At 32.4% G+C, this 12,882-nt stretch overlaps 1 protein-coding gene across 7 annotated transcripts in view; it reads left to right on the forward strand.

The window, feature by feature from the left end:
- The first annotated feature begins 790 nt into the window (after positions 1–790).
- Positions 791–12,882, forward strand: part of Tnni3k (TNNI3 interacting kinase) — a 282,551-nt gene continuing 270,459 nt past the window's right edge. For 6 of the 7 annotated variants that reach the window (XM_015490511.2, XM_048814077.1, XM_048814072.1 and 3 more), the window contains exons 1-2: positions 791–948; positions 1,549–1,657. In XM_015490511.2, the coding sequence (XP_015345997.1) occupies positions 909–948; positions 1,549–1,657 (149 nt within the window). In that variant the 5' untranslated portion in view covers positions 791–908. The remainder of the gene's footprint in view (positions 949–1,548; positions 1,658–12,882) is intronic. The other variant, XM_048814075.1, reaches the window with a different exon arrangement.

A 12,882-nucleotide genomic window follows, 5' to 3' on the forward strand; every position in this document is an offset into this window, starting at 1 on the left:
AGATGAATGAAGGAGGAATATAAGAGACCTATCAATAATACTATCCAGCCCTGATATTCAAGTCAAGTAGTCCCAGGAATGATTTCAGATTCTACCACATATTAGCAACTCTGAATTGTCTCATTCATAAAATGTGAATATCTACCTTATAGGAGTATATGAGGTAACAATGACAAAATGGATGTAAGGCTTTTAGATTAGTATCTGGCAGGCAGCCAACATCCAAGCTCTTTATCCTAATTCTTATTGTTCTTATTATTTTGTGAATCACTGTGTATAAATCTCTGTCTTAGATTCTTATCTTTAATAGTTATGATCAGAATAAACAATTAGTATAAATGAGTCATGATTTATTTTGAAAATTCCTACAAATATTATTTCATAGCTCTTATGTAGGCAAAAATTTACATTTATTTCTATTAATATATGCCATAGAGTATCAATCCATTAATTATTTATGTAAACAAATTCTATCACCAAATACTTTTCCAACAGCCATTATCTTGGCTGAGGAGAAAAAGGATCCTGAAAGAGGATCTAGATCATTTGAATAGCATTTTAGTGGAGCTCATATGTCATTGAACCACTTTATAGATTTACCTATTAGATGGTCAGTCAAGGTATCTATGGGTAAGTCAGTTAATAAATGCAAATAATCCTATTGAAACATTTGCTGTTTATAGTTTGTATAGCTCTTTTAAACAGACTGATTACTTCCCTTTATAATTCCACCCCTGAAGGCACACAGAGTTTTGTTCTTTGTCATCATTGCATGACATTCCATTTGGCAGCTTGCTTATTTTTAGCCAGACTATCAAAGTATTTTTCAACTGGACTGTCACTGCACTTGAACTTGGAATCCTGTGACCTGAAGAACTGCATTGGAGAAAAGTAAAAACTTCTGACAAATGGGGAATTATAAATCTAGACCAACCCAAACTTGTACTGGTAATTTTTCTCAGTTTCTTAAATGTAACGGTTCAATTATAGTTACAAATAACTAAATAACTCATTGGAATATGTGTTAATTTGTATACAGAAGATATTACAATGCATTATGTAAAAGTGTCGGGAAGAGTATCTGAACTTAACTATTTTTTCTCTGAAAGGTATTTACAGAAAACAGAAAATTTCTTATAAAATATTATTTTAATTTCTTGGTATAATGTTATAGAAAAAAATTAGAATACTGTTGAATATAGAGATTTTAGAATTATATCTTTAAGTATCTAGTACTTAAAACCTAAAAACTCTAACAGCTAGAGATTGTTATAATTAAAATGCAATAAAATCAAATGAAATAAGTCAAATATATTCTTCTATGTAAATATATTATCCAATATCAAATGGATTCTTAATTACTACAATTCAATATGATTGCATTTTAAATATAAACATCTGCATTTTAAACTCACAATCAGTAATTTAAATTAAGTATTGTAGAATCCAGAATAACAAACAGGGTTTTGATTACTTGTATGTTATGATCTGTGTCTACATTTTGCAAAACACAACCATCAATCAATCTCATTTGTTTTTCTTTGCTAGACGAATGGAAGAAGAAAGTCAGTGAATCTTATGTTATTATAATAGGAAGATTAGAAGATGACCTGCAGATCAAGGAAAAAGAATTTACAGAACTAAGGAATATATTTGGGTAAAGTTCTCAGAGACAAGACTTCTTTGTAGAAGGGTCTTCATTAATGATCTTGTTTTTAGATATATCCTTTTACTGTGTGAGTCTGAGGGGGGAAGAGGAAGGGAAAGAGAAAGACAGAAAGATAAAAAGAGAATACATATCCATAAAACCTTAGATATAGCCAGTCATGTTCTGCCTTAGAGTGTCAGGTTATCTCTTTTTGTATGCCTCTCAATGTACAACTATCTCACCTCCTTAGTAAGACTTGCATTATCTCCTCACTAAAGTTTTAAAAAGAGTAGAACATAAGGGCTAGCTTTTGAATCCAAACTGTTATGGTCTAAACAATCTTATCTTTTCCTATGGTGGCAATATGTTAGCCACATTGCCCTTCTTTGGACTACTGAAGTAAGTCCAATTCTCCTAAACTCTCTTGTCTCTGGACATTGAAAGGCTGTCCCTTAATGAAAATGAGTATAATTCTGTACCCAAACAATCATATAACAACATGAAATATTGACTTCAAGCTTTTAGTGGGGTTTGTTTTATAATAACAAGAGAAAAAATAATCTGGGATAGTATCACAATCATGGGAGGACAGAGAATGTTCAGAAAGGAAGGGAAACTAGATGCACTTTGGTATAGTTATATACTGAGGAAAACATAAACATAGAACAATTAAATATGCCCATTTCCAGGTGTATTACTCATATAATGCACTCATGGCAAAGAACTCTATTTTATTTAGAAAACAAGTATAAAGCAATGATGAAGTGATTTTAGATTTTTCAAAAGAAATTCAGACATAATAAGTATATTATAAATATCATGTAACTAGTAAATGAAATCATCCATGAATCCTATAGTTTATATGAAATTTGTCAATAAAATTAATAAGGTCTTCACAGATATTCAATTTATTGTTTGAGAAACAGTTGATTCTCTCTAGTCCCAAATGATGCACTCAACATGGACATTTGTGATGAGATACCAGTGGAATATAACTTTTTCAAGTAGAATCACATGATTCTGTGGTGTAGGAGAACATTTGGCATTCTTGTAGAGATACGATTGACACTTTGGAACAGAAGATTTGTACATACATATTTATTTTGTCGGAAAAGGAATACGCATGTAGAACTTAATCATAACACTCTACCTCTTACTGACAAAATTAAATATACTGAATGAAATGGGACGCTGAAGAGATTTTTCTCAACTTTGTGAAGTCAAAGCCTCATCTATTTATTTATTTGTAATTTAGGAAGTATTGGGCACATATGTTAAGTTTAGCTAATACTAAATATAACCTTTTGATAATTGTTTGAACTTAATGCCTTTGAGATATAGAGTTTTGTTGGTTTATTTATTTTTTTTTTTGGCACCACATTAGCTCCCAGCTGTCTTAACAATTCCTCTGATAGCTGACATTTCTTATAGACCCAATAAATGGAATGATTTTTGCTGGTTAGTTCTAAGGGTGAGAAGTAGATATCAGTGTTAGGAAATTTACAGTCCAGAATTTGTTCACTATCAGCTATGTTCAAGGCATTATTCTAGAAATATCAAATATAAGGCATTATTTAATCTTCACTATAAGCCTATATGGTGGATAATATTGATTTTGGTGTATAATAAACTAAAGACAAGACATGTGACTTGTCAAGATAACAAGGTTAGTAAATGCTGAAATGTGACTTAAAAGATCTGCCTGACTCCATGGACAACCCTTCATACTATACACTACTTCTTGCTTCAAGAATTTACCAATAGATTCTGTAGAGACTGGTATATAGATACACACACACACATATATCAGTCATATGTATATATATACACATACATATATACAGTCATATATATATAGTCTCATATATAGTCATATATAGTCATATATTATCAGTCATATGTATATATATATATATATGTATATATACACATATACAGTTTATATATATATATATAATCATCAGCTATAACTGTCTTCCATGAGGGCTATTTATATATAGAATATATAAATGCTACAATGGGTTTTGATTTATTTGTTGATTTTAAAAAGCATCAGATAGCAGAATACAACAGTCACTAGTATGGCAATATGTAAAAACGTGGATGTGTAACCAATGTGATTCTGCAATCTGTATACGGGGTAAAAATGGGAGTTCATAACCCACTTGAATCAAGTGTATGAAATATGATATGTCAAGAGCTTTGTAATGTTTTGAACAACCAATAAAAAATAAATAAATAAATAAATGATTACCAAATCATCAAAAAAAAAATCAGAGATAAAGAGCATAGTTAAGTAAAGGTGTCTAGCAAGAATGCATTAGTGCCATAGGAATTCTGGAAGAGGTAAGTAAAAATAATTTCTTGACCAAATGATTTGAGTAGGAAAGCTCTGCCACTCAGGGTACTGGTTTGGGTCATAAAGAAATGGTTTTAAATCTGGGTTCTTAATAAAAGCTGTATACCCTTCAATATATTTCTTAATCTCCTGGATCCTCATTTGAATCTGTAAAATGAGATTAATGATAGCTACCTAACAGGATATTTGTGAAAGGGAGAGAAATGAATGCTAAAAATAGGTCAAACACAATAGTTATTGAAAAATTGGAGCTTTCTATTATTAGCTAAATAAGGATAGAATAAGGACAGAGAACTTTATTATGAAAGAGAAAATGAAAAAGTTAAGATAAAATATTTTCATATGAAGAGAATATATTCAGAACTAAAAATTATAAAATGTTGAAGCAATTCAGGATGATACTAAAATCTGGAATAAAGTTCTTGAAGATTGTCATTGATTTTTGAAGAATTTCAAGACCTGAGTATTGACAAGCTCATCAAAATGGATGTCAAATTTCTTGAGATATAGGGTAGGGCAAATTGTAGAGGAAGATTACTAGTTTGGTGCTAAAGCCATGAAGGAAGCTACAGAAATGTCCCATTAGCCAGAAGTGTTGATAATAATGCTGGGAACAGAATTACCCACATTCTAGAGTCATGCTTCTCATGGGTGAGGACGTTCTAAGTTAAAGTAGTCTGTTGTATTTGCTACAATTATAGATTTTGTGACTCAATCTTAGAGATTTTGTGACTGAATCAGATTCTGTGGGGATGATGTCTAAGAATCTGATTTATTAACATGTTCTTCTGGTAATATTTATACATTGTAAAAAGGATAATTATGCTAACCTTTGAGAACAATAGAAAGATATCAGTTGTGAGGAAAAATGTTTGCCTGGGGTGATATTGGTAAAAGGGATTAAGGACATCAGATTAGAAAATAAATTACCTAATATAGTCTGTAGAAAGCCAGGAGTGTTACACAGACACACATATACACACACACACATGCAAATATAGTACTATATTTTTACCTGACTCCATCCTGGAAGGTAGCACCACCTGAAAAGATACTCAACTGTTTATAGGTCAGTATTCTGAGAATGTTTTTTCTCTGGAATAAAATGATGGATGACAAAGAAAGCAAATTGTGCCAAGAATATAAAGTCTTACTCATCAGCTCATCCACCGAATTTTATGAGTAGTTAGGGAAATTATATATATTATTTATGAAATCACATTTGAATATCTAGGGGCTAAATAAATATCAGAATCTCTATTTCTCATCCTTAATCATAGCGTATACAATGCAAAGAGTACTTCCATGACAAACAGCTACTTGACATCAGCCTTTCCCTAAAAATGTAAGTAGCAAGAAAATTGTACATGATATTCAAAAAGATGCACACCAGAGTCACTGGTAGAGGCTCTCTTATATAAACCCAGGTCTATTTGTTTTTATATGTTGATTTGCTCACAAATTTATGGCATTCTTGGTAGATGCTAATTCTGTTCATTAAACAAGACTTTACATAATGCACCATTGCTCTATCAGCTCAAATATGCAATCTCCCTGTCATAAATTTTACCCACAATATAATAAAAAAGCAGTATAGCACTAAACTTAATTTAGACAAAAAATTCTACATCATTATCTTCCTTATGTCATTTTATAGCAGCTTTGGAATGAGAGCTTGATGTGGGAAACAAAGGGAATGGAAATGGAATGTTCTTTCATCTTCTGCCACATGTGGCATTCACTCCTAAGTTTGGACATTTGTTGAAGTAATGAATGGTTAACAAAGAGATAAAGAAGAGGAAACAGAAAAGGAAAAAAGACAGAAGTGATATGTTGTAGTACAATTATCATTTCCTGTTCTGTGCTGCCTCTGATCTTTATGTTTAACAGTAAAACACCACTTCTTACATGATGTTGTCTTTGTCCCCTTATAGGTCTGTCCCTTCAGCCCCTCATATTCTGTGTTTATTAAAAGTGCTTCTTTGTCTTCTACCATATTTATATTTGCATTTATTTATGATAACTATGTATATAGAACTCAAAGGAAAACAAACAAATAACTTAGTGCTTACCATATACCAGGCATACTGCCAAGTACTTTTATGTGCATTAGCATAAGCTCATATAATCCTCACTGTGTATGTGTAAAGTGCACACTATCTAGCACATGGCAAAACTCAACAGTTTTATCTTACTTTCACTTTCCCTCTTTTTGCCTTCATTCTCAATCCCATGGCATACTACCTCCTTCATCTCTTCTCCATCTTGTAAAGAACAAAACAATAAAAAGTGAAAATAATTCATATTGAGGCTTTAGTAAAAATTATTACAGGAGTTAATAATTATAAAAGTGTCATAATGTCTAACCTAGTTAAAAACTAATCATTATGGTTTATTTAATCTTCTGAAATAGGTATTGAAATTTCCATTTTATACCTGAAGATAATGAAGCTAATCAAATTAAACTGACTTGAACTAGGTTGCACAATTGTATAGTTGAACTGGAGTTTCATTCATCTATATTTGATTTCAAAAAGTATTATCTTTATAATCTTGGTTCTCAACCTAGGAGAGGGAAATAGAAATAGACCAGCATTATCTTTCAAAATTTTTTACTTTCCTCATGGTATCCCACAATTTTTTTTATGTGCTTTCCATTAGAACTTTCCTCAGGGAAGCTAGAAGATTATACTTTTTAAAAATTCCCTCCATCCTTCATTCAGGCAATACTTGTTAACTTCTCACAAATCTTGAAACCATTCATATGGTTCTTCATATGCTACTTTTAAAAGACACTCAATTAAATTACATTGTTCTGGTAAATTAAGTCGTAAAAAACTTTAAATCTGTTTGCCAATTTCTTTATCAAGTCTACTTTTTATCTGCTTAATATTTAACATGAAATTTAGAGCTATATGAGAAGATTTCAGAGGAGTTGTAGTTTTTCAATACCACGATTCTTATTAACACAGTCTAAAAACAATGTATTTTTTCTCAGTTTTAATATGTTTGGCACTGAATAGATATGCCTTGGTGAATAATGATAATATCATACTTTGAAATTAATTAGATTTATTAAGTGTACAAAAATGGTCAAAAAATATTCTGTTTCATGAAAGAAGCCACACAATAGTCTGAAGACATGGGGGGGATAAAAAAGAACATCATGAATGATGCTTTCTGATAAGTACCTTCCTGTTCATTTTCTCCCTGAAAATGTTCTCTGGGCCCAGCTGCATTCCACCATATGCATCCTTCAAATGATAAATCTTCTAAAAACCTCTTGCTGAATTATAGCCAACTATGTAATTTATCTATTACAAAATGAATAGCCTCAAAAATGTTTCAGGCTGACCTTATTTAAGAGTAGAAATTTTATATCAAGATGCTTAGTAGGATATTAGGGGGTCAGTGTCATGTTATAATTAAAATAGAATGGAAATATTATTTGGCTTGTTTGAGTAGTGTATTATGACAAGTAGCAATGAAATAGAACAAGACAAAAAGCACCATCAAAACCAAAAAGACTTGGAATTAAATCCATATTAGCCAAAGCCAGCTCCTATGATTTTTGTTTATTTGTTTGTACAAGTAAAACTTAAAATCTCTCTCCTTTCTCTGTCTCACTTTCTTCTTTCTTATCTTTAGTTTTGTGTCTTATTGGCTTTTATTTCCCTTCTTTTGTCTTTCTTCTCTTCCTCCTTTGCTTCCCGTACTACCTCTTACATTTCCCTTTCTACCTTCTCAAAACCAAAACAATAAAAAAGAAAAATAATCCATACCAATGTTTTAGTATAAATTATTCTAGCAGTTAATATTTATGAAAGTATTATAATATATAACTTATTTAAACTTCATATAAACCTTATGCAATAATTAGTTGCTAACCAAATTTTATATTTTTCTACTCTTACTGTCACTGTATCTCAATAATTATTATATGAATTAGTGAATAAATGAATGAAATTCATATTGTATGTTTGTATATTTGATCTGGGTGATACTGAATAAATATGTTTCTGGATATTTCTTGAGGGTATATATTAGGAAAAGATCTTGTTAAATTTTGTTTATATTGTTTTATGGGAAAAATCTACAAGGAATTACATAAGAAGTTACAACTAGTCATTTTAAACTTAAATGATTGATTTGGGAAACTGTAGACTATCTCTAACAAATCCTGATTTTCTTTCTGCCTTCTTGGCTTTTCCCTTAATTTCAGTTAGTAAATTAAATTTTTAAAAAATCTATCACTTCTGTATACTTTGTACAGCAATGTGTCATTTTTGGACCAACTGTACAAATGTTATACTTTAATAAATTTCCACTCTTGGTCATGTCAGGTATCTTCTTGAAAGGATGAGATCACCAGAAAGAAGTTTAATTGGATCACAAAACTGCATACTTTCCTGGGTAAAAGATAAAGGCCAAGAAAAAAAGAGTTCATTATGCTACAATAAAAATAACCTGCAGTTACAAAACTACCATTTTTAATAATTAAAGACAGAATTTACTATTAGAACTATTTTCATAATTGTTACTTCATTTTAATTAGGAATTTTATCCATGCCCCAACAAGCACTATGAACTCATTAGCATATATTAAGTCAGTGTATGCATAACAGGTGATGAAAAATGTAAGGGCAGATTATAACAAATTGAGTCTAGGGTATCAGATTTCATAAATGACATATACATACACAGCTACCTTAGGAGACAAAAGAAGAGAAAGCCCAATTTCTCTCCTAGGAATAGTTGCTTTGAAATCTTAAATATTTTAATCTAATGTATCAAAACAGAAATGTTTGACTAGAAGATGATGGGAAATGAGAATTATGATTCAAATTTAGGAAGAAATTCATGTGTGTGTGCGCACATGCGTGCACTAGGGGTTTTATGGTAAAAATATTTCAGGAATTACACAAGAAGTTAGAATTAGACATTTGAAACTTAAATGATTGGTTTGGGAAACTGTAGACTATTCCTAACTTTTATATATATATAGACACACACACTGGAGATCAAACCAGGGCCTTGCAAATGCTAGACACTGCTCTACCACTGAGCCCTGTTCCCAGCCCAGGAAGTAACTCTTATTGTTGTTTTTTTTTGTTTTTTTTTTTAATTTACATTCTAATTATTAAAGTCAAGCTAAAAATTGTGATATAAAAATCCTCTTGAATCCCCAAAATTTTAAGAGTCTATTCCCTGTTGACTCATTTTGTTGACATGAATAGAAGTTGCAAGAGTTTAAGGAGGATGGAAGGGAAGTACAAAAGCAACAAACAGTAGCTCAATTTTAAACATGGAACTCTGTAAGGTTCTGTACTGAGTCAGTATGGATGAAAGGCCGGTTCAAAATTCAGTGAATTATCCTTTAGAATAGTCATTGCATAAGAAGTCATGAATCTAACCATGCTTTCAGTTTTATTTATAAAAAGTAGGCATTCATTTAGTTTAATATTGCTTTTAAATAAAAAAGCGGACATTGGCATCTTGAATTTTCTTTTTATTCGATGTTTAAGATTTTTTTTTTCTTTTTTGTTTTTGAAAGCTGATCAGGGTTTTAGAGATCTTTGCTAATGCTACAGAGTGGCAGGATTCTCTCTAGCATGAATATTCTTAGGATTGATACATTTAAAGGACCCAGGAATTAGTATAGTGTGTACCTCATATCACTGTTGAAAACAACCTGAAATGAGTATTGAGAGCAGATGTGAACCACTTAGAAGTGTTTAGTAGGTGATGTGTTTAGTAGTTGATGTGCCAGACTTGTTGAATGGATCATCAAAGTTAGATTATGAAATAAGAAAGCAATTGAGTCTATCTTCTTGAAAAAAGCAATTTTCATTTCAACCTCTCTCACCCCCTCTTGGATTTTTTGTTCTTCGAATACCTCCAGTATTGAAAATAGTATTGTAAGGAAGGAACTGAATAAAGAGAATAAAGAGGAGAGGCAACTCAACAGTAACACAGGGCTACAGTATTCAGGACAAACCTGTGGAGTGGGCCCAGTGGAGACTGGGACCCTTCTTATAGTCTAGGGTAGACAGAGGGGAATGAGGGGCGTGATTTTTTTCAATTAGGCAGTTGCTGTGGGGTTGTCAGGGAAGGGTCCTTGGGATGTCACCTTCTTACAGATGAGGAGTTTTCAGGATTTTAGTCCTAGAGGGCAATTTCCTTTCTTGTGATGCTAGAATACTGTGATTATGAGGTGACTCTTGTTCTAGGATGGAGGATATGTTTCAAAATAGTGTTGCCTATGACAACTTATTTCTAATAATTATTACATTTTTTTCCAGTCAAAATATTTTTTATTTTTATTTTTTTAGATATACATGACAGTAGAATGTATTTTGACATATTATAAATGCATGGAGTATAACTTCTATTCTGTGGTTGTACATGATGTGGAGTTACATTGTTGTGTATTCATATATGAACATAGAAAAGTTATGTTTTGATTCATTCTGTCTTTCCTATTTCCATCACCCCTCCCTTCCCTTCATTCCTCTTTGTCTAATCCAATGAACTTCTATCCCCTCTCACCTATTGTGTGTTAGCATTTGTACATCAGAGAGAACATTTGGCCTTTGTTTTTTGGGGATTGGCTTATTTTATTTAGTATGATAGCCTCCAGTTCCATCCATTTACCAGAAAATGCCATAATTTCTCTCTTCTTTATAGCTGAGTAATATTCCATTGTGTATATATACCACATTTTCTGAATGAGGTTTCCAAATTTGTATTACAACACTGTGACTCCAAAAATTACTGACAGGTGCTGGATGCAACAATAGTGAACTCAGTGGGTTCTTTAAAAAAGTCAAAATCAGACACTTTTTATGAGCCTAAGAGTCACTGTGAGCATAAAATACTTATATAAATAGAACTGATTGAGAAAATCAGAAAATTTTATAAATTATTAAATGTGAAAGGTCAAATTGGTATAAAAATTTGTGATAAAAGACTTCTGAGATTTATCCTTCAAAACTAAAGTCGTACATTCACGTGAAATTGGTAACAATAGTAACACCAATACACTAATCATTTTTGATTACACATCATATGCCAGACACTGTAGTAAATACTTAACCTCATTTATTCCTTACAACAACACAATATCATTATGTATCATTTTACTTATTCTATAATTGAAGAAAATGCAGCTTGAAGAGGTTAAATAACTTGCCCAAATTATAAATACAAATCAGGATAGGATTAGAATGTAATTAATAGGGACAGACAGATGAGAATAGTGGGAGCATGAGGCTAAGAAAATAATTCTATAAAATAAGCCCACTGTGCTGACCCCCACATACTTTCTTTTCCAAGAAGCAATTTACCTAGAGCCATGGTGGCTTAAGTGAACAGGATATGTCACATTCCTTAGCAAACTACCTGTTATCTGCAGGAGAAATGCAGGTCTGAAAAAATGTCGATGATGTTACTGAAAACTCAGTACTTGTCCCTGATACTGATGCCAATACAATAATGAGGACACTGTTTTGAGAAACAGGAAAAAAAAATTATTGTTTTGCTAGCAAAGGAGAAATACAGGGGCCTCCTGTCCCTGAAGCTGTGATTCTGCTCCTAAGGGGGAGCAGAGAGTTTTTAAGGAGGTATTTGCTGTTTATATCCCTAACAGTGCTGCCCTTTGCCCCGATTGGAGGAGCTCAGGGGTACAATCTACACAATTGGCTAATTTTAAAATAAGACCAGGAAAAGGGAAGGACTATAATTAAAATAGCTATAATTGGATCCAATTAAGACTATATTCTGAAAATGAACCACCAGACTTTCTATTTCTCTCACTGAGATTCTCTGGAAACTTCTCTGGGCTCCCCAATAATACTGGAGTACAGGAGAGGCATATGGTCCCTCTCTTCTTTGAGAGGATTAACTCTTTCCTTTGAGAGTGTCCCATTTCCCTTTTGCTATCCCTCCAATAAATTTATATCCGTTACTCTGAACAACATGTGAAATCTTTCTGACTTAATGGCAAGAATTGGGGTTTGAAGGATGGGTATGCTGCCTCAGTTTCTTGAAAGGCACCAGCCCTGTAGGATAACTAAGAAGACCAAGCCTTTAAATATTGACTATATCATTGACATGAACTTCCTTTGCAATTTGAAAACAAACCAAAAAAATGGCAAGTATTGCCATATAATGTTGATACACATTGAAAAACTGACTTTTTCAGAACACTTTTTTTTCTACACAAGGAGATCCAAAACTTTTTATTCTTTTAGTATTTGTCATTAAGTTCATTATGGTCAACTCAACATAAAGGGCATTCTTTCTTGTTTTGCTCTTAGGCTGCAGGTTATATAGTTCTTTACATTAACAGAGGCCTCCCTCTCTTCCTCACCCCAGCAATTTGTTTCCTGTCTTGTGTGAACTTTTTGTGTGTTTCATTTGATGGATAAGAGATGGACCAAGAAAGAAATGCCAGAGCAGCTCAGAGCCTCTGAATCTTTGTCCTCCGTGACCTGATGATAGTCTTCTTTCCCTTTGTATTTATGGACACTGATTTCCTACAAACGCAAAGAGAAAACTCCAGTCCACCTAGCTTGAAGAGTGGAGTTCAGGTCTGCAGAACACCTGTACTATTTGAAGTCAGAACCTCAGGCCTCTGTGAGCTAAATGCATTTCCAGTGTTTTTCCGATATAAATAAGTCAGTGGACTTTACTGCTGAGAAGTTAAACATTGAAAGCAAGAAGGGAAGAAGAAAGAATATTACCATGTCTATGAAAACAAACACTGGGTTTGCCATTGCTAATTAAAGCATTTCACTGAGTTCCTTCAATTACCTTAGATTTGGAGGCTTTCTCTCTCTCTCTCTCTCTCTCTCTCTCTCTCTCTGCCCCCCCC

The sequence above is a fragment of the Marmota marmota genome, unplaced genomic scaffold, assembly GCF_001458135.2.
Source record: "Marmota marmota marmota unplaced genomic scaffold, marMar, whole genome shotgun sequence".
NCBI lineage: Eukaryota > Metazoa > Chordata > Mammalia > Rodentia > Sciuridae > Marmota > Marmota marmota.